General features: G+C 51.8%; 2 protein-coding genes across 5 annotated transcripts in view; both read left to right on the plus strand.

Moving 5' to 3' along the window:
- Positions 1–19,693, plus strand: part of ERGIC3 (ERGIC and golgi 3) — a 63,744-nt gene that overhangs the window by 13,334 nt on the left and 30,717 nt on the right. The gene's annotated exons all lie outside the window — the stretch shown is intronic.
- LOC127023429 (centrosome-associated protein CEP250-like) lies at positions 994–19,361 on the plus strand. The gene is made up of 18 exons (XM_050907534.1): positions 994–1,485; positions 2,535–2,591; positions 3,294–3,376; positions 4,615–4,780; positions 5,509–5,615; positions 6,661–6,888; positions 7,961–8,105; positions 8,390–8,536; positions 8,731–8,961; positions 10,520–10,713; positions 11,915–12,042; positions 12,248–12,417; positions 13,224–13,403; positions 14,049–15,923; positions 16,700–16,855; positions 17,282–17,389; positions 17,557–17,607; positions 18,987–19,361. Exons 1-18 carry the CDS (start codon positions 1,372–1,374, stop codon positions 19,176–19,178), a joined length of 4,332 nt encoding a protein of 1,443 aa, XP_050763491.1. The 5' UTR covers positions 994–1,371; the 3' UTR covers positions 19,179–19,361.

A 19,693-nucleotide genomic window follows, 5' to 3' on the forward strand; every position in this document is an offset into this window, starting at 1 on the left:
GTACCTCCGCTCACCGAAGCAATGGGTTTGCTAGGTGTTTGACTCTGCCAAGGGGTGGAGTGTGACTGTTCCCTCAGCTCCTGCTCGGATTTTGGCTAACCCAGCTCATGCTCAGGCCTGCTGTGTGCTGGGAGCAGCACCATTAGGTTAAAGGGAGAGCACCAGGTAGGCAGCCCAGGTGGCCAGAAGGAGCTGAAGGGCCACGATGCAGCCGTTATCCCCTGCAGCTGGCTGTCTCCTGCAGCCATCATCTTTGTCTGGCAGGATTGTCTGAATCTGCTGACTTTTGGAAATGGTAGAGACCAGACTTCCAAGCTGGAAGGTATCAAACATCAGCTTACCCCAAAAGCCTTTGAAGCGGGTCCAACAGCAGCCGGACTGCCGAGGCTTTCGGGCTTCCCAGTGTGATACAGGGGATGCCTGCGCCACGACAGAGGTGGAAGGATGAGCGCTCTCACTAGGGAGCTAATTCTTTTCTTTTTTTGGCTCCTAAGTGCACAAATTCAGCGTTATGGGTTGTAAGTTACGAAAGCTCGTGACTGGAGTGGTGAGTAAGCGAATTCGCGTACTAGACGAGTCTGGGCAGAGGGGCCTGAGCCCTGTTTCTCAGATTTCTTCATGAGCTCTTCATGAAATAAAGCTTACTTCACGGAGGACGTTGTCCTGTAAATTTGAAGTTTTCTCTCCCCTACGGGTTTTTCTGTCACTGCTTGCAGCCTGTCCCGCTCGTGCTGCAACGCAGGGGGAAAAAGATGCGGTCATTCCAGCTATACACGCTTGGTTTTCGTACTAGGTCGGACCTCCTGCTGCAGTGGCAGTCAAGGGCTGAAGCTGGAGCTTTGAGGAGGAAGCTCCAGCTGTTCAGGTGGCTTCCCTGTGCGATGGAGCTTGTCTGGTGTCACTGCGGGCGCAGCCTTCTTGCCGCGGTGTCCCCGTGCCCCCCCCCCGACCCTCCGGTGTCAGGGACTGCTTCCTCCCGCTCCTGCTCTCCCAGACTCCCCAGGGCGGGCTTTTTGCCCCCAACGTTCTCCGGGGCCCTTAACGGTCTCTGAGCAGAACTCGCTGGAGCAAAGCGCTGCCGGGGCGGCCTCTCCCCCGCGGCAGCACCGCAGCCCGGCGCGGCACCGTCAGCGAGGAGCGAGGAGCGAGAAGCGAGGAGCGAGAAGGGAAGCGCTGCCCCAGAGCGGCCCCGAGCGAGCCCGGCTCTCCCGCCCCGCGGCCCGGCTCCCGGTCGCGCCCGGCGGGCAGGGTGAGCCGCTCCGCCCGCCCCGGCAGGCGCCCGGCCGCGGCCCGGGGCCGCCTGAGCGCGGTCCGCCGGGGCAGGCCGCGGAGCAGCCCCCGCCGCGGGGCCTGTCAGGCGGCGGAGCGGACATGGAGAGCGGGGGCATGGCGGCGCGGAGCCAGGCCTCCCTGCGGCGCCGGCTGCAGAGCTCGCAGGAGGCGCAGCACCGGCAAGCGGTGCTGGTGCGGAAGCTGCAGGCGAAGGTGAGGAGCGGGGGCGCCTGCCCGGGGGGGAGCTGCCCGGGGCCGGGCCGGGGTGCCCGGGCCGCCCGGGCTGCGCTGAGAGGGGACTGGGCGGCGGAGAGCTCGGGGGGCGAAGGCGCGGCCCCAACGGGGCCTTCCCCGGCGCTGCCGCGGGCGGGACGGCGCCGAGCCCGGAGCTCGGGGGAGGCCCCGGGGGAGGCCCCGGGAGCCGCCCCGCTCCGCCCGGCCCGGCCCGGCCCGGCCCGGCCCGCCCAGGCGCGCTGGGCGCCTCGCCCTGCCGCTGTCAGCCTCCCGAGCCTCTCGTTCGGTCTTTGCCGCCCTTGACTGAACTTTGCCGCCTGGCTTGCGAACGCCTTGGTTTGGCCGCGTTAGCAGGGGGCTGTCCCAGAGGCAGGAGTCGAGCCGGCGGGGGTGGTTTTGGGCGGCCCCGGGCAGAGGCAGGCAGCTCGGGCCTGGTTGGCCCGGGGCGCAGGAGCGGTGGCAGCGAGGAGGGTGCCAGAGCTGGGCGGAGGGTCGGGGCAGGCCGTGCCCTGCCCGGCCCAGTGCCCGGCGGTGGTCAGGGCGCTGCCGTAAGGTCATCCTGCTTTTCTTGCCCGTGCTGGTCTTGTGCAGCTGAAGAGAAAGCCGCGTTCTGCACTGGCTGAGCAGCACCGTGGCCAGCACTGACTTGACTTGCTCAAGTTTGAAAAGCAATTTGGAAAACTCCTTTCTCTAGCTTCAGGGACCCGCTGGAAATACTGAGTTGGGGTACGGGATGGCCATAGGCCAGGCACGGCTGGCTAAGTCTGCCTCATCGTTCTGCTTGCCATCGCCGTCTTAGGATGAGCAGATAGCACTCCGTGGAAAAGAAACCCTGTCTCAATTTCTTTAATGTTAGAGACAGCAAAGCTTCCCTATATCGTAACGACTTCTTGTTGACTCTGTCGGCAGCACTGTGAAATACACTTCGCCGTGCTTGGGCTGTAAAGACTTAGAGGAAAGCTAAGGCAGGAGGAGCCGAGTCTGTTCCAAGCTGCATTCGCTCAGCTTCATTCTCTGTGTCCATCTAGGTCCTGCAGTACCGGACTTGGTGTCGAGAGTTGGAGCAGCAGCTGGAAGCAGGAGGGGTGAGTGCGCAGGTTGCTAACTAAAGACAGCGTACGTAGCGTTCGTTAACGCAGACAAAAAGCAGCTCCCCACAGCAATGACAGAGGGAAACGAGATTTTGCTGCCTGAGGGTTTAAAGAAGCGCTGTAAGTTTGCCTGTCAGTGTTGTGTCCGGTTGCCATTCCTGGCGCAGCCAGTGGTCCCAGAAATGCCCGTCCAGAAAACCCTATGAAGAAGGATTTTAATGTTGTGAAAGAGTGCTTTATTGCTGGAGTACCAGTTGTGCTAGGTGTCAGGAGAGGGCTCTGCTGCCTGTTACATGCTATGGCTGTCTCTGAAAAAGAATCGGGTGAAACATAGCGTTTTGGAAGGCAAGAATGCTGGCGTTCAACATACGGAGCTGGCTCCGTGCCTTTCTTTCTGCTTCGTGGCTAAAGTAGACGTAGGAAGCGAAGGGTAGGAGAGTATTCCCAGGCTTCAAGTCTAAGGGAGCGCTCACGGTCATGAGCTGAGGATAGCTAGCTGTGAGAGTTCAACAGGGGGAGACTGAGGAGAGCTACTCACATTGAGTAACGCCCTTCCTCTCTGTAGTCACGACAGCGTTATGCCTGGAAGGAGGCACGAGCTCCTGAGATACCAAACAAATGGAGGGGAAAGCGATGGATGCTCACAGGAGTGAAGGGAACACAAGAATTTGACTAAGCATTTCCTTTCTTCTTCAGGGATCCCTTCCAGGCAGGCGGGAAGCCACAGAAGACCACAGCCTGAAGAAAGCACTGCTTCAGTCGGAAGAGGAGCAGCAAAGGTAAAAGGAAGCAGCCTTCCCTCCTACTTGGTGTCCTGGATGCTCGTGGAAGTGAGGGAAAAGCTGTCAGTGCCACCTGGTCTCCCCAAGGGAAGCAGTCGGGCAAGCCGTTTTGAAAGGCGAAAGGTCCACAATCCGTTCTGTGGCGCAGTAATAGCGTTGTGTGCTGAACGGCTCTGTTCTGAGCGGGGCGTTGTTCCGGGTGACCTCCAAAGGTCCCTTTCCAGCCTAAATTGTTCTGTGATTCAGGAGGTGAGCTACTCAGCAGAGCCCCGTTGTAGGTTGAGAATCAAGGCCTGACATCGGGAACATTTCATGGCGCAGGCGTTTTCCTGTTTGGTTTTACCTGAAGAGCACGTCCTGTGCTTGTACCAGAGTCTTCCAGCAGAGCACTTAGCACCGCAGGCATCTTCTGCCACGTTTCTTTCTCTGCTTTTCCTTTTTCCTCTGCCCGAGAGATCCATTGTGTGTGGTGTAAAAGGCACCTGTGTGCTGTGTTACGTATGTTGCAAGCTAAGGCAGGAGAAGCACAGCTCCTGTTTTGATCCAGCAACTGAGTTTTGTGCTTGTTCACAGGGCAGCGGTTCTTGAAATTTGGTTTGTGCAATGTTTCCTGGCTGGGATATTAGTCTGTGGCCCCAGAGTCACTAGTGCTTTTAGATTCACTTTTCAGTTGAAAGTTTCATATAAAGCTGTTTCCCCTGCGTATATGGTGCTGTGTTTGTGGTGTGCGGTTTACTGGATCAACACGGTGGGGTCTTTGCTACAGGGCTTTGCTAGGTCTTTGCTCTGCGTCTAGCTACGCAGTGTGTAGGACAAGGACAGGGAGAGGCTTGCCAAGAAGGTGAGGGCAGCGGTGGGTACAGCACTGCAAGGGAAAAGGACATGGCAACTGAGAGAGGAGAGTGGAGGAAGAGAGGTGGTCAGGCCAACGACAGAGAAAGATGATGCATCCAGCGATGAGACAGCACGAAGCGGGGGCAAGACGTTAACTGTGGGCATCGTCAAAGTTGAAGAGGAAGGGGGCACTGAAATTGTAGACGGGAATTGAAGGCTCAAAGCAAGAGGAAGCAAATGAGTTTGCCATGCCAGGGAGATCTTAGTTAATCCTAGAAAGCACTTTTACCACCTCTCAGTTTGACAAGAAGGTCGGTGTTGAAGGAGCTGGAAAATCCCGGGGACGCTGCTTGTGGATAGCAGTTGTTCAGTGACCTCGTTGCTGTTTGTCCCTTTCCAAGGTGTGAGAATCTGGCAGAAGTGAACGCTTTCCTGTGGGAGCACCTTGATAAAGCGAATGAGGTTAATTCAGCCCTCAAAGAAGATGTTGGAAAACTGACGGCGGATTGGATGAGGGCCCGGGCGGAGCTGGAATTGAAGGAGAGTGAATGGCGCGGTGAACGTGAGGTAAGGGTAGGCTACGGGAAGGTCAGACGTGATGCCAGAGTGGAATGAGAATGCATTTTATTTCTGGCATAGGGAGCTTGCTGTGTGCAAGTTGTGGCTGTGTTGAGGATGTATTGGTGTTGAGGAGCAGAAGACAGGGGTGTGAGATGGAGGAGTGTCAGCAGACTGTGGTGGGTGCTGGAAGGTGCCCACCTGCTGTGACCATGCCGCTCGGTCTTAAAGGCAAATGCTGGCTGTTGCTGGGCACTGTGGGGCAGTCACACAGGACCGCCCGTCTTTTTCCTCGTTCCTAAATCTCTGTCTCCAGCAGCGGAGACCGGAGAGGTGTGTGTGTTTTCAGATTCAGAGCAGCCGACAGAAGAACAGGACAGGCCTCCCTTCCCAATAGCCTGTTGTAAGCAAATCTGACACTGCTCTCGGAGGGGCTCGTTTTTGCCTTCCTCCACCAAGCCTGTTAGACACCTCTGCAAGGCGAGGTGATGACTCACGATCAGTTTGCTTTGCTGACAGCCACTCGTGCAGGAGAAGTGTGGCCGTTCCCTTCCTTGCAGTCAGGTGGCAGGGCTGCTGAGGCTGCTTCTGTGGTGCCTCTTCAGTCCTCGATGCCCCTGTTGGAATTGTTGTGAAAGGAGACCTGGTGATGGTGGTTGTACTCTCTGCTATCTGAAAGACTTGTAGAGTGACAGCGAAGGCTGAATTGGCATTTCTTTTTGTCTTGGCGTGTTTAGCTTTCTGACAACTACTTAAGGGGTGCACGTAACCGTCTGCTCAGCCTGTGGCGTCAGGTGGTAACCTTCCGCCGTCATTTCCTGGAAATGAAGACCGCCACTGACCGGTGAGTAGAAGTTAAGGCTAGATCTCTTGCAGAAGAAATGTAGCTTCCCTTCACAGCTGCTTTTTGAGCCCTGATGTTACTTCAGTTGCGGCTAAAGACAGCATTTCTCCTTTGGTAGTCTGAAGCAATGCCATTCAGCGTGCTCTAGGCTATCTTCAGCATCATTTTGTTTGATGCTGGTTTTCAGATAAAACTGAGGGGCTCGGGCTATAAGCAGTGCAGAGGCCCCGAACAGATGGACTTGACTACGTTGATGTTTGGGCATATTAACACCGACGCGGGCACACGTGGACACGTTGGAAGAGACTCGCCAAAGCTAGGCATGCAGCATGTAGAGCGGTCCCTTTTATAGAGCGATTAAAATCCGCCTTAAATCTCACTGGCTGTCTTTTCCCACTGCTCCTGATGGAAAGATCGTTTGTGAATGTTTGGGGTTTTTTTTTCCCTTCTCGTTTCCAGCTTACATTTATTCTGGTCAGTTTGCATCCGCTTATTCCTGTGCCATCATTGTTGAGAGAAAGGATAGCTTCTCTACCCTGTTATTGCATTTATCCGATTTATTTTGCTTAGTTTGATACCTCCTTTTTATGATTGTTTTCTTGTTGTTGGGCTCGCTGAGGTTCCTTTCTCGCAGTTGCCTTCTATGCAAACAAAAATAGTGTAGCCGTACTAGTAGCTTCTTCTGGTGTCAGCGTGCAACTTCAAACTCTGGGTTTCCGTCAGCCATTTACCTTATTTGATTCTAAGCTTTCCTTAATGCGTAGAGTATGCCTGACCTACTAGTTAGTTCTTGCAGCCTTCTGGCTGTTCCATACATTTCTTCTTACCTCTGAGGAGAAAAGAGACTCATTCCTCAACCATCAAACAGACTCATTGCTCCACTGTCCAGATGTGTCCTGATCCCAAAGTGTCAGATGAATGATTGGTCCCCAACGAAGATGTCGTCTTTCCTGCCGGCTTTTACTGTTGCGCAATTACGTGCTTCAGAAGTGAGTCAGGTGGTAAAGCTGGTGCGAACGTGATCTCTTTCTTGATTCTTCTTCAGAGATTTGTCAGAGCTGAAGGCAGAGCAACGGAGGCTTTCTGGATCGGTACTTGTAAGCTGCTCCCGCCTGAACTCTGCCGTACGGCTCCGGGAGTCCGTCAGTCTGGGTAGACCTGTCCTGAAGGATCAGGCACAGCAGGAGGCGGAAGAGGAAATAAGCCAGAAGACTTGGGAAGCGATGCACTTACAAGTCAAGGGGGACCTGGAGAAGAAGGAGCTTCAGGAGAGGTAAATGTGTTTTAAACTTTGCTATTGCCAACATTATCTTTCGTGGCTGCTGCTGGGATTCATAGATGGGCTGTGTTCACATTTAAAACACGCCCATTCTGCACAGCCTCGTTTCTGTCCCTAGTCAAAGTATGGCCTTCAACAGAAAGGGTAGGGAAAAATGTCTGACTGACAGAAGCTCTTGTGAGTAAGACAAGACTGGAAAAGAGATTGCATGTTAGAGTGGTTTTGCTGTTAACTGATTCTTGGTGAGAAATTGAGACCAGCATAAAGAGAGCTCTGTCTCTTGTACAGCCCTTTTGCTACCCAGGGCTGTGCTACAGGAGTTGGGAGGCATTTGCCCAGGACCATCACATGCGCTGTAGCACCTCTGTAGTGACGTTTCCATGCCAGACTGAGTGCAGAAGGCCTTTGGGGCAAGAAGTGCCGTTTTGCAACATCGCACATAGTAACCCGAATCATCCTGTGATCCTATGATTATTCGAGTGGAAATTCATACACATCTCCCCGAATAGATTGCAAGCTCTTTCATCGGTTCACTGCTGAAGGCAAAAGTAATTGTGGGACTATTAATCTGGACTTTAAAAGTCTGTCTTACCCAAAGAAGAACTTGGGAAAGTCTTGCATCCAACGTATGAAAGAGGAGAGAGAGAACTAACAGGCAGGAAGCTGTTAGCTGCCTGAAAGGAGGTTGTAGCGAGGTGGGTGTCGGTCTCTTTTCCGGCGGAACAAGTGACAGGACGAGAGGAAACGGCCTCAGGTTGCGCCAGGGGCGGTTTAGATTGGATATTGGGAAAAATTTCTTTGCCGAAAGGGTTATCGAGCATTGGAACAGGCTGCCCGGGGCAGCGGTTGAGTCACCATCCCTGGAGGCAGTTAGAAGACATGTAGACTGCGGTGCTTAGGGACGTGGTGTAGTGGTGGACTTGGCAGGGTTAGGTTTACGGTTGGACTCGATGATCTTAAAGGTCTTTCTTTTCCAACCTAAATGCTTCTGTGATTCTATACGGTTGGTTTTGGAAATGAGAATGTTTTTACATTAAAAACTTGTTTGTCTTTCCCCTTCTCCTAGGCTGAAGGACTTAGGTGCGCTTGAAGGAAAACATGCATTATTACAGAGTGAGTTGGTAGTCGCAGGAGAGACACTGGAGGAATCGCACCTTCAGAGGGATCTGCTGAAGCAAGAGAAACATGAGCTTACCATGGCACTGGAAAAGGTATGGTCACCTTATTCCGAGGCAGCACTTGTGGGAGAGGGAGTTGTGATAGCAAGACCACCACCGATGCTGTCTCTGGCAGTAGAAGACAGGGACAATGTTGTTCTCCTTCTTGGAAAACGGTGATCAGACCACACAGGCTCTTTGGTGTAGCTAGTGCCCGCGTGCTTATTGGGGACACGTTACTGGGAGTATGTCAGAGACACAAAAGGGGATCTGGAGTGGCTGCTTCAAGTCAGGGATTTTCCTGTCTTTGTTCTCATGTTGTTCTTTTGTCTCTCCAGGCAGAGCAGGCAGTAGCAGAGTTGTCAGAGGCTCAGAATAAGCTGAGCGCTGAAGCAGCTGATCTACGTGTTGCAACCGCAAAGATGAGCAGTATGAATGAAGCCCTTGCGTTGGATAAAGTGCAACTGGGCAAACTTGTGTTGCAGGTGAGCAGAGTAGCCAAAGATCTTGCCAAGGGTTCGTCTCCAGCTGCTGCTGCTGCTGCCGCCTTTCCGACTTCTTGCCTTCCGACAGTATGACTGTCTGAATATGGAAATGTTCCTTTTTCTGTCCAAGCCAAACCTCCTGTAGAAGGTAAATCTGACTGTATCTTATGTCCTCTGTGCTTCTGTGATTGTAGCTGGAGCAAGAGAATGAAGTTCTGTCAGGCAAAGTGGACGAGATGGAGAGAGCAAAGATCTCTGACCAGGAGAAGCTGACCGTGTGTGAACGAACAAATGAAGAGCTCAGCGCAGAGAAAGCCCACCTGGAGCAGCTGCTGAAGAAAGCAGAGGAGCACCAGGAGGGGCTGCAGGTAGAGCTGAGGATACTGGCAGAGGAGAAGGCAGAAACCCAAGAGAAGCTCAGTCAGGTGAGCCCAAAAAGCGGGTGCTTTCTGGGTGGGCTTTGGGCTGCTTGGCTCAGTGAAGCTGTATCTGTTGGCTTCTGCAGGGTTTTTGTCAAGGAGACGCTTGGTAGTGCTGGAGGTCAGAAGGCATTGTTTACTTCCTTTTGGAAGCGTGTTGCTGGCTTGCAGAGAAGTTCCGCAGTTCTCTGAGTTGTCCTCTGCTTCTACAGGTTACTTTAATCCACCTGGCTGTGCTGGCCTCTTTTTTGGCTTTTGAGAAGCTGCAGGGAGATGCTTTGTCTTGCCCGTGAATCTGAGTGAGGCTTCTCCTCTCACATGTGGCAAAAGAAGCAAAGAGCCTAGCTCTTCACCCTTTTTCCGAGGCAAAAAAACCCAGGGCTGCCTGTTGCTATTTACGCTTTTTGTTGTGAAGTCTGCAGCTTTCAAAGCTGCATTTGTTCGAGCCTAGAGAGCGGGACAAAGCTGCAAGCCAGTGTCTGCTGTCCTGCACTGCCAAGAATGGGAATGACACCTTGGAATTGTTGAAATTGTATTTTAAGACGTACATGCAGCTTTGAATTGCTGGAGCCTCTTTAGGCTTTGAGGAAGAAGATGAGAAATAGGTGATGGCACAAGACTCTCTACTCTGGACTAACTGATTTCGGTACAGTGGAGAAAGAGCTTGGGAGAATCATGTCACTGGAGGAGACTAGGGAGTTTGCCATCGTTTAAGTGTCAGTTTCATAATGTGCAATCCTGGGTATTAGGGGATAACTTTGAGAGGAGAATTGGTTGTTTCTGATGGTCTGTTCTCTGTTAGACAGTCTTAGTTTTGGAGTACGTGGTATGTTTGGCAAATAGCCAGCAGAGGTGTTATACTGAAGAAAACAGCTGAAAGATCAGGGTTCATCTTCGAGCTTGAATACCGGCAAGGTATATTAGACAACTTCTTTGTGTAAGACAAGTAAACGGTATTGTTGACGTGAACTGCTGTACAAACAGAGTCTGCCATCTCTTTGGCCACATCAGCCAGACATTCCGAAATCACTAAATGACACTGCTCGCCACAGGGGCCGTTGCCCTGCCAAGCATCACCTCATTGCATCCAACTGCTTTACCCACGAAAGTAGGTGACGCTTTGATGGGTTGGGTTTTTTTTCCTAGAAGGAGAAACCATGTGTATTTTCACTTTCTTCAGCGAGCAAAGTTGCTTTTGCTCAAGCTTTGCTGAAGTTGTCCATTACTGGAATAGATTCGGATAGAATCGTAGTTTGCAAGGTGGCAGTTCTGGAAGATGCAGTATTTTTGCATGAAAACAGGTAGTCTGGGGTATGTACGTTTGCCCTGAGGGAGCTGTCTGGTCCCAGGCAACCCAGGAGGGCCTTACACATCACTTTCAAGTTAACAGTGCCAGTGCCTTTTGGCAGCCCAGGGTATGAGTGCGGTATACAGCAGATGCTCTTAACCTTGCAGCCCAACGTCCAGGAGCTCTTTCTCCTCCAGCTGATTCAGAAGCGGCACTGGCCGGCTCTGCCCAGGACTCCAGAGAAAGGACTCCAACTGTGTTTTGTCCCGCTTCCAGGTTTACCGCCAGCAAGAGTCGGCTAGCAGTGGTCTGGAGCAGCTGCGCCAGGAGTCCTCTCGCCAAGGGCATGCGCTGGCCAAGGTGTGCAAGGAGAAGGAATTGCTGGTGCACGAGAAGGCTGCCCTAGAGGTGCGACTGGCAGCCGTGGAGCGGGACAGACAAGGCCTTTCAGAGCAGCTGGCAGAGGCCAGGTAAAGGCGGGGAGGAGACCCTAGGCAGGACATTATTTAGTGTCTCTAGTTGTAAAGGTGGCCATCATTACACGAGGATTTCTTGCGGCCTGTGTGCTTTTCAGCTGTTTTCAGCTGAAATCAGCTGGGATCTTCAGAATTCAAGGCTATTACATACGGACACTGTGAGTAGGACGCTGCCATTTAGGGTGAAGCTGGAGGCTCATGCTGAAAATGTTGAGGGCCTTCTGTTTCTAAGCTAACTCTTGTCACCTGTGGTGCAGGACCTAGAGTTGGTTACACCAGCAGCAGGGAAACCTCTTTTGAATTCGTGCCAGTCTTTGGGAGTTCTTGCCCATCACTGATGTCTGGGTCCTGTACTCCTTACCACATGCTGTGTAGAGACAGACGTCACGGAGAAGTTATACAGGGAAGGCACAAGATTCTGTCCTTCTGCTGTATCAGGTTTCTGAGATCAAACGCGACAAGTTCTGCTTTTCCAAAAAAAAACCCCAAAACCAACCCAACGTATTGAGACGTTCGTCCTCCTCTTAGGTGTTTTTGAGAAGACTCCTGAGCTTGCAGAGCTGTACAAATGGTGTTTTAGAGATTGATTGTCATGCTTTTTGACTTTTTCACTTTACCACTCCAGAGTATGTTGTTGGCAAGGCTGATAAACACCATTTTGACTGAGTCTGTTTCTTGAGAGCTGCTGCTGCTTCTGAGCTCCAGCTTCTCTTATTTGATCCAGCTGAATTATGTGTTGTCAATTATTGGGCTGTAGCAACTGTTCTTGCCAAATGTGGCTCTCAAGAGCCTTTTGTTGTCGCAATTTTGGACTCGATCTTTTCTGTTCTGTTTTAGAGACTGACTTTGATTTATCCTTAAAACAGAGCATATTTACTTTGGACTGCCAGAGATTGGCGTAATCAGAAATATGTGCTTGTTCTCCTTCTCGACGATACATCCTCCGTTGGCCATCAAAGTAGTGAAATCCTGCTGTTGTGGGTTTATTGTTGTTCCACTCAGGTGCCTGGGCGTTCCCTCGGAGGAGCCTGCATTGCCATTTTAAATGGCAGAAATACGCTTTCTGTATACAAGTTTCCATGCAGCCCATTTTCCGTACTCAGGGGTAGGGATCTCGAACCACTTCTTACTGGAGTAACTCCCTGTGGGTGTCAGGAGCAAGAAACTCCTTTCCCTCTGTATTTGCAACTTGCAGGTCGGCGAAGGAGACCCTGGAATCCCGCCTGTTTGAGGCTCAGCAGCACTTATCTCAGTTGGAGATCGCCGGGAGTCAGCTTGAAATCCAACTTCACACCGTCACGCAGGCCAAGGAGGTGATCCAAGGTGAGAGCCTCACGTGCTTTGTTTCTGGTGATCCCCCTGCCTAGGGGAGACGGTATAAAAATAGCTCTCTGTCTGCAGTGCTTCTGAGGAGTGAAGGAGCTGGAGACAGATCCCTCCTACACTGAAATTCAAATGGCTTAAGGTCAGTAAAGTCAGAACCACTGTTTGGGCAGGCACTGAATCTTGCCATTTGTCGTGTTTGCAGGGGAAGTGAAGTGCCTTCAATGTGAGCTGGAAGCGGAGAGGTCTCTGATGAGGCAGGAACGGGAAAACATGGCACAACGGCTCTTGCGGACAGAACAGCAGTGTGACAATACCCTGAGACTTCAGCAAACTGGTCACGAAGTGGAAATAAGCAAGCTCCTGCAAGACCTGGTAGGAAACGATACGCTTTTGAATTCTTTGAGCAAGCTTTGTGGGCTGGCTTGAGAAGAAGAATAGCCTGAGCGTGTGAAATGGCAGCAGTCATCTGTCATAGGCCACACGTTGCTAGGCCAGGCAGCAGAGCCAATGGCTCCTACTTGAAGGCACGTGAACACCCACAGGACTCTGCTGGGACAGTAACTGCAGCCCCAGATTCAGGGTGGGCCTAAGACGAGTTCAGCAGAAGGTTGGGTGGTCCCCACCCAAAGCATGGCAGCAAAGGGGCAGGAGCTTACCGGACTCCTGTCTGCCGTGAAGCGGACTCCTGACATTCCTGCCAGCTGCAGGCACGGGAACTTTGTTCCTTTCTGTCTGTCCTTCCGCGGTTGACAGAGGCATTAGCTTTGGGCTAGAAGCGTATGGAACAGGGCCCTTGTCCCTGGTACTTCAGTTCGTGGCCTGTCTTGTGACTAGGGCATCGGGGTACTGGCCTCTTGCTCACCCTGCAGTCCATCTGCATCTGTTCATTGATGAGAATGGAGTTGAGCTTTGAAAACAGAGACTCTGAGAATAGAGAGAAATCCCGAGGCGAGAGGTGTTGGGAAACAGGCAGCCATCAGAGAGGGGAAGGTGACGTCTCCTTTTCTTCCACCTGCTGGCCCTCCTTTTAAGTTCCTCGATAGGATGTGGTTGATGGAGGGCACAAAGCCGCTACGGTGCGCTGTTCTGGTGAGGGGTTGTGGGAGGGATGAAGCTTCCCATTTTTTTGAGGAGCTTGGCTGGGACTCCGTCTTGAAGTCTCTTCCTCCCCTCATCAGGCAAGCGAGCGGGAAGGGCACCATTCAGAGGTCCAGGAGATGCTGCAGCAATGGGAAAAGGAGAAGGCAGAGACAGAAAGGGAGCACGAGAAGAAGCTGTTTGATATGAAGCAGGAAATTGCTACCATGCAGGCTCAACAAGAAGAGGAACGAACTAGAGTCGAAAATGCCAAGCAAGAGGTAAAGACTGTGAAGGCAGAATTTGTGTGGTGTTTTCACTCTTCTGGGCTCCGTATTGGCAGTGCCTCTCTGGACACTGTCCGTCTGGGTAGAAGTGTCTCTCAGCTGCCCCTTTGTAAACAGGAGTGATGCCTTAGCAACCATGAGACCTTTCTGCCACGAGGGACAGGGCCTCTAATGCGAGAGGCTACCAGAGGGTAGGTTTAAGAAAGGCAGGAAGCGCGTTGCCGGCCTGAAGAGAACGTGAGCACCATAACTGTGTCTCACAATGGGTGAGCTCAAAAAGGAAGCCACCTGCACAGCAACGATAGAGCTGTGGGAGATGGCTGGATATCGGGCTGCTAACTAGGTGCGAAAGTCGCTATTGAAAGACAAACAGGGCACAGCAGAAGACGAGGGATACCCTCGCCAGCAAGGCGAGACGCTGGTGAAGATTCAATCACGGATGGACCATGTTTATATGGTCCATTGGCATGGACCCATGCCAATCTCACTTAGGAATCTGTGCCTCCAAGTGGGCAGATAATGACCTAGGAGACCAGCAGCGTAGTGCTTTGAGAACGCCTGAGCCCATCAGTCTTCGAGTCTTGCCGCACAAATTTTGTGGGGGAAGTTTATACCCATCTTCTCTCTGTTTCTGTGCAGGTCGCATCACAAGTGAGAAATCTGCAGGTGGATCTTGATCATATGAAAGGAAACTTGAAGGAGAAAAACTTAGAGCTTATGTCTCGGACTCTGCAGATCCAAGAACTGGAAATGGAGAGGGAACAGGTGAAATCTCTGCACGCAAGCCTTGAGCACCTGAGGGCAGCTCTTAAGGACAGAGAGAGTGAGTGTGACTCTCAAAGGGATCAGTTAAGCCTCTTGCAGCGGTACAAGGAACAGCAAGAGGGGTACTTGCAAGAGCTTCATGGTAAAGTAGAAAAGATGACACTTGCTTTATCTAAAAAAGATCAAGAGCTTGAGTCCCAACAAAAGCAAATCCAGGAAGCTGAAGAAGTCATGGCACTGCAGTTGAGGACTGTCCGTCACCAACTGGAGCAGACCTTCGAAGCCTTAAAAGAAAAGGACAGGCTCCTGGACATCCAAAAGCAACAAACACGGAGCTATGAGGAAAAAACAGAAGAACGGATGAGTGTCTTACGCAGAGACTTAGAATACACTACGGCAATACTGAAAGAAAAGGATTTCATGATTGAATCTCAGAAGGAACTGATTGAGACCTTCCAAAAACAAGAACAAGACTCGGAACAGCAGAAGGAAATCCTGCAACGTCTTGAAGTGGCACTAAAGGAAAAAGAGCAAGAAATTGTATCCCTTAGAAAGCAATGTGAGGCATGCAAGGAACAGGAGGAAAAACATGAAGCCGAGCAAACAAATCTTCAAGCAACAAAACTGACTCTGAAAGAAAGAGAAAAAACGATCGGGGTTCTGGAGGAGGCTATCTCTAAGCTTCAACAGCAAAAGGAGGAGGCAGCGATGCAGACTAAAGCTATACTGCAAAAACTAGAACACGCTGCATCTTCTCTAGAAGCTAGAGATCAAGAGATCGTGTCTTTGCAAGAGCATGTCCAGGACCTTCGAGAGCAGAAGGAGTTCGAAGGCAAGCAGGCCAAGAGTCTAGAGCGGGATCTAGACAAAATGAGCCAAATCCTGAAGGAGAACCATTTGGAGTTCCTCAAGCAGACAGAGCAAATGAACATGTTCCGGCTTCGTGAAGAGAGCATGAAAGTAGCACTAACCTCATGCCAGAAGCAAGTGAATCTGCTTGAGGACGTGGTGAAGAAGAGAGAGGAAGACAATGAGACTCTTATGCAGAAACTCCAGCGCCAAGAAGAAGAACTGAGGACCTTGCAGAATCTCCAGCTTAGGCTAACCAAGACGAATGAAGAGGTTAGACATCACAGAGAGCAAGAGAAGCTCCTAGAAGCAGCCTTGCATGAGAGGGAACAAGAGACCAAGGCTGAAGGTGAGCAAAAAGAGTTAGAAGAGGAAAGAAGAGCTCTTCGGGAAGACCTCCGGCACGTTCAGCAAAGGCTGACAAAGAAGGATGAAGAGATCAAGTACCAGAGAGACAGAGTCGGGTATTTAGAGAAGACTCTGGCAGGGAGAGAACAAGAGCTTAGGAGGCAGAGTGAACTCCTGAAACAAATAACATCGGCTTTGCGATGGAAAGACGGAGGGGAGACCCTACAGAAACAAATCCAGAAACTCCGAAAATGGGAGGAAGAGGAAGCAGAGAAGAGGAGAGTTCTCCAGGAGAGAGACCGTTCCTTGCAAAGGCAGAAGGAGCTAACCCAACAACTGGAAGATGAGCGGAAAGCAAAGGGGGAAGAGTTGGAGCGTGCGATTGCTATTTTGAAGCAGACTGAAAGCGGAGAAGTCAAATGGAAAGAGAAGGCACAAGCACTGACTCTCGCCCTTACCAAGAGTGAAATGGCCAATGGCACTTTGAGGGAAGAAGTAGCCGTCCTGCAGAGTGTGGTTTCAGAGAGGGACACGGACCGGTTTCATCATCAGGTAGGCAACGGGATTGATCATCAGTCAACCAAAATGTCTACAAAGGGTTCTAATGATGTTTCCCATAAAGATATGGGAATATATAGGCCCATAAATCCGTGACCTGCTTGGTCATGGAAGAAACCATGATTGCAGCCAGCAGGCTTGCCTGTCTGTAGAGCTCCGGCCAGAGGCCACTCACCTGCTAGAACGTTTTCTGTCAAGCCCAGAACTACTGAAAGTACTACAGCGCTTGCTGTTAAAATTCACTCAAGTCCAAAAGTTGGGGACGGGTAATTGGTTCTCTCCTGTCTAGGCAAGCTTGGCCAACGTGTCGTGGTTAGGATTTGCCATGGAAAGGAAAGAGCACAGTTGACCGAACTAACGTACTAAACTTCGTAGAATTGTGTAACGCTGGCTGAACAGCAGCTACGCTGACGGTGCTTAGAGGATGCTCTCAGAGATGTAGATTTCTGAGGTACAGCTTTTCCAGTGTATTAAAAATAATGGAATCTGTACCATTGCCTGACGAGGTGAAAGGCTTCATTGCGCGTTCAGGATGTACTTGCGCCGCAGTCCAAAAAGCATGGAGGCAAATTTGTGTGGATTTCTCCAAGGCGATCTGGAGGAGGGCCCCTAGGAAGAGAGTGTGTTGTTTTGGCCCGTGGACCAGGAGGAGAAGAAGGGACTTAGCACTGTCTGTTCCTGAGTGCGGTCACTCTCCCTGACTTGTTGATTGTGGCCCTTCTAACCTTTCTGGGGCACCAGCTCACACAATCTCCTCTCTGTATGCCCAGCAGGCTATTGCAGAAGGGGAGCAGCTCTCGTGGCTCTCGGAGAAGAGACTCCTGTCGCAGCGGCTGGAACATCTGCAGCGAGCAGTTGCAAGGCTGGAACTTGAGAAGACTGAGGTGAAGCAACTCAATGCTGAGCTCAGGAGGACTCTTGAGCAGGTAAACCAGGCTTTCACTGCTTCTGCAAAGCCTCACGGTCCTCTGGAACACAACCCCTTTCCACAGACAGCACTTCGGAGTCCTCTGCTTGTTTCCTTCCCTCTCCCACCTCCCCCTGTGGACACGCACGTCCGTATTTTCTCTCTCTCCTGGCGCCCCGTTGCCTTCACAAATGCACATTCACTCCGGTACCACCCTTCTTGCCCCAGTGGCCCCATACGCACACATTGGACACTCTTGTGTCAGGATCTGCTTCCTCTCGCTCTTTCTCTTCCGTAGTCTACTTGGAGTGCTTTTGGCCCCCAGCGTTCTCTGGTGCACTTAACGGTCTCTGAGCAGACACCTCCTTGCCGTGATGTCCAGAGGTCCTTTTGCTCCTTGTTTGGTGGCAGGTTTCTGTGACCCTTTCTCCTATCCAACGTGCAGGTGGAACGTGAACGGAGGAGACTGAAGAGATACTGTAGTGGTCGGTCGCTGCCAGATGCATGCGGATTTTCTCTCTCCGACCAGCACAAGGTGCCTGCTTCTCGACGGGTGAGAACAGACTCTTACTTGGTGGGAGGAGGCTCTGGCCATACAGAGGAACAATGGCAAATCCCGGTGGCAGCAGCCCCCCGGTATAGACCTAACGGCAGTCGAATATAGACCATGGCCCTGGCCAGACTGGAGGCCAAAACCAAATCCTTGCGTTTTCTTCACAGGAGGAGTCTCACACGCGCTGCAGTCGTCGATTAGCTGAGTTGCAGAACCAGGTGAGGAGGAGGAAAGCTCTCATCACAAGCTGCTGGGGCTGTACTCATGGGCACAACTCTGCACGCTGCTACAGCCCGAGGCTTGTTTGGCTGTCAGGGAGTGAGTACACCAGGCGGTGGAAATACCCAGTCAGACCCATCTGTTGGCCGTGGCCAAACAACATCATTCACCTAGGTCTAGTCTCTGGCTTGCCTAAAGGTGGGAGAGGGATTGGAGGAAATTCAGAAAACTGGAACTCGCCGGAAAAGAGGGAGTATTCTAAGGCTGTTCCCCTTGAGTCTCACTCACCTGGTTGACTCCTCCTGTTTTCCCTTGGCTCAATTACCAGTGGAGCTTGCAGCATATCACTGCGCATTCCCCTGCCGGGGCTGGCTGCCTGAGTTTCAACATCTAGCCTGCTCTAGCAGATCAGGGTCGCCCTTTTTATCTGGTTTGGCTTTATGTTGACAGACCTTGGTGTTGTAATTCCAATGTAGCAGGTTCCATAAGCCATAAAACTCCTTTAGGAATTGCTTCTGTTATTTGAGTTCGCTTGCCAAGAAAGAGTATTTTCATATTCCTAGCCTGAGGTTGGGGATGGCATTCCCGTGGGGAGCACAGCCCTCGGCGAAGCACACGTCACTTTGAAAAGAGAGGAAAACCTCTGACCTGAGCTGTGCTCCCCAAAACAGCAAAGCCCTGAGCGCTGCTCCCAGTGCTGGCATCTCCTCCACTCCAAAGCAGGCAGAGGGCAACATGCCAGAGCTGCTGTGGCCGCACTGCACTGCAAACCTGAGAGGAGGTGAGAGCAGCTGGGTCTCTCCCCGCAAAAAGCCCAGCAGGCACAACCCCGTGTTGCCAGGAAAGAAGAGAGTTGGAGGAGTTTCATTTCCCCCCTGGGCTTTGTTCATCCAATTCTGCTCTGCTCATTTGTGAAATGCTCTGAAGGGAGGAAGAATGAGCGTTTTCTCCCTTTTCGTGTGCTAGCTCTCAAGTTTTGCAACTAGATCATAACAGAACAGTTCTTCAGTACCTTGTGTAACCAGTAGTGCTCCTGCTGAGGACAAAGCATGGGGAACCGAGGTGGCAGTAGCCCAGATCTCCTTTGAAAAAAACGAGCTGGGTTACTAAATCCTGTAGGAACCTGTCTTTCATATACATGGAATGTCTCGGTGTTGTACGTGTGAATGGTATGCCGGAAAGAGACTCGAATTGTTGATAATCTCAGGTCAGTTCAGGGTGACTCTGGGAACCTGTTACTGCCCATTCCACAAGTGGGACAAAGCGTTTGTCAGGGCTGGAGTTAGAGGGTGCGTCTTCCCTGACAGCCGGAACCGTGGAGCTGCAGATGGTCCTAACAGCGTGGGCTTGTCTGAGCTCGGCCTTTCGCCTCTTTCAGGTGTCCCTTCTGCAGACGCAGCTGGCGCAAGAACGCAAATGCAAGCAGGACTACATTGAGTGCTGTGCAAAGACCAGCCAGGAGCTGTCAGACCTTCACCGAGAGCTGTCTTGCTCCTTAGCAGCTGTGGTCAGGGAGCCCGAAGCTGCTGTTCTGGAGGCAGAGACTCGGAAGCTGGCTCAGCCTCTCTGAGCCTTCTTTTCCTGTAGAGGAGCAGCTGCAGCATCACGGGGTTCCTGTCTCGTGCCCTTCCCAGGAATGCATTACGTTTTGCTGTGGGAAACGGGCTGCGTTTGTTCTCTTTGCCTTTGCAAGCATCTCCTAGTGACGGTGGTTTTTTTGAAGTTTTTTTGAATAAAAGGAATTGTGCAGGACCGCACTTTTTCAGTAGGAAAAAGCAAGGGGTGGGTAAATTGGTGGCTTAGGAAAAGGTGACGCTGTTCTTTTACTTGCGCAAGTCAGCTATTGGGAGGTGTCGTACGATTGAAGCTCTTGAGTTCATGGCCGTTCCCTGTGAGGAGAGGGGGAGATGGAGGTGTTCTCAAAATGAAGGGGGAAGAGTACACGCCAGGGATCGAAGGTGGGGCACGAGAGTGGATTTTTTCCTTCCTTCCTTCCTTCCTTCCTTCCTTGCATGCTTCAGCACAAAAAGCGGCGGTACTCTGCCGAGCTGATTTGCTTTCAGCTCTGTCGCCGCGACAGCCAGC

Source organism: Gymnogyps californianus, chromosome 17 (assembly GCF_018139145.2).
Source record: "Gymnogyps californianus isolate 813 chromosome 17, ASM1813914v2, whole genome shotgun sequence".
Taxonomy (NCBI): domain Eukaryota; kingdom Metazoa; phylum Chordata; class Aves; order Accipitriformes; family Cathartidae; genus Gymnogyps; species Gymnogyps californianus.

What these genes read in the sequence shown, in the direction of transcription:
- LOC127023429 (XM_050907534.1), top strand. Translation starts at nt 1,372, where the DNA reads ATGGAGAGCGGGGGCATGGCGGCGCGGAGCCAGGCCTCCCTGCGGCGC. An exon ending in AGCAGCTGGAAGCAGGAGGG is followed by an intron (nt 2,592 to 3,293) that starts GTGAGTGCGCAG and finishes TTTCTTCTTCAG; the next exon opens with GGATCCCTTCCAGGCAGGCG. An exon ending in AAGAAGGAGCTTCAGGAGAG is followed by an intron (nt 6,889 to 7,960) that starts GTAAATGTGTTT and finishes CCCTTCTCCTAG; the next exon opens with GCTGAAGGACTTAGGTGCGC.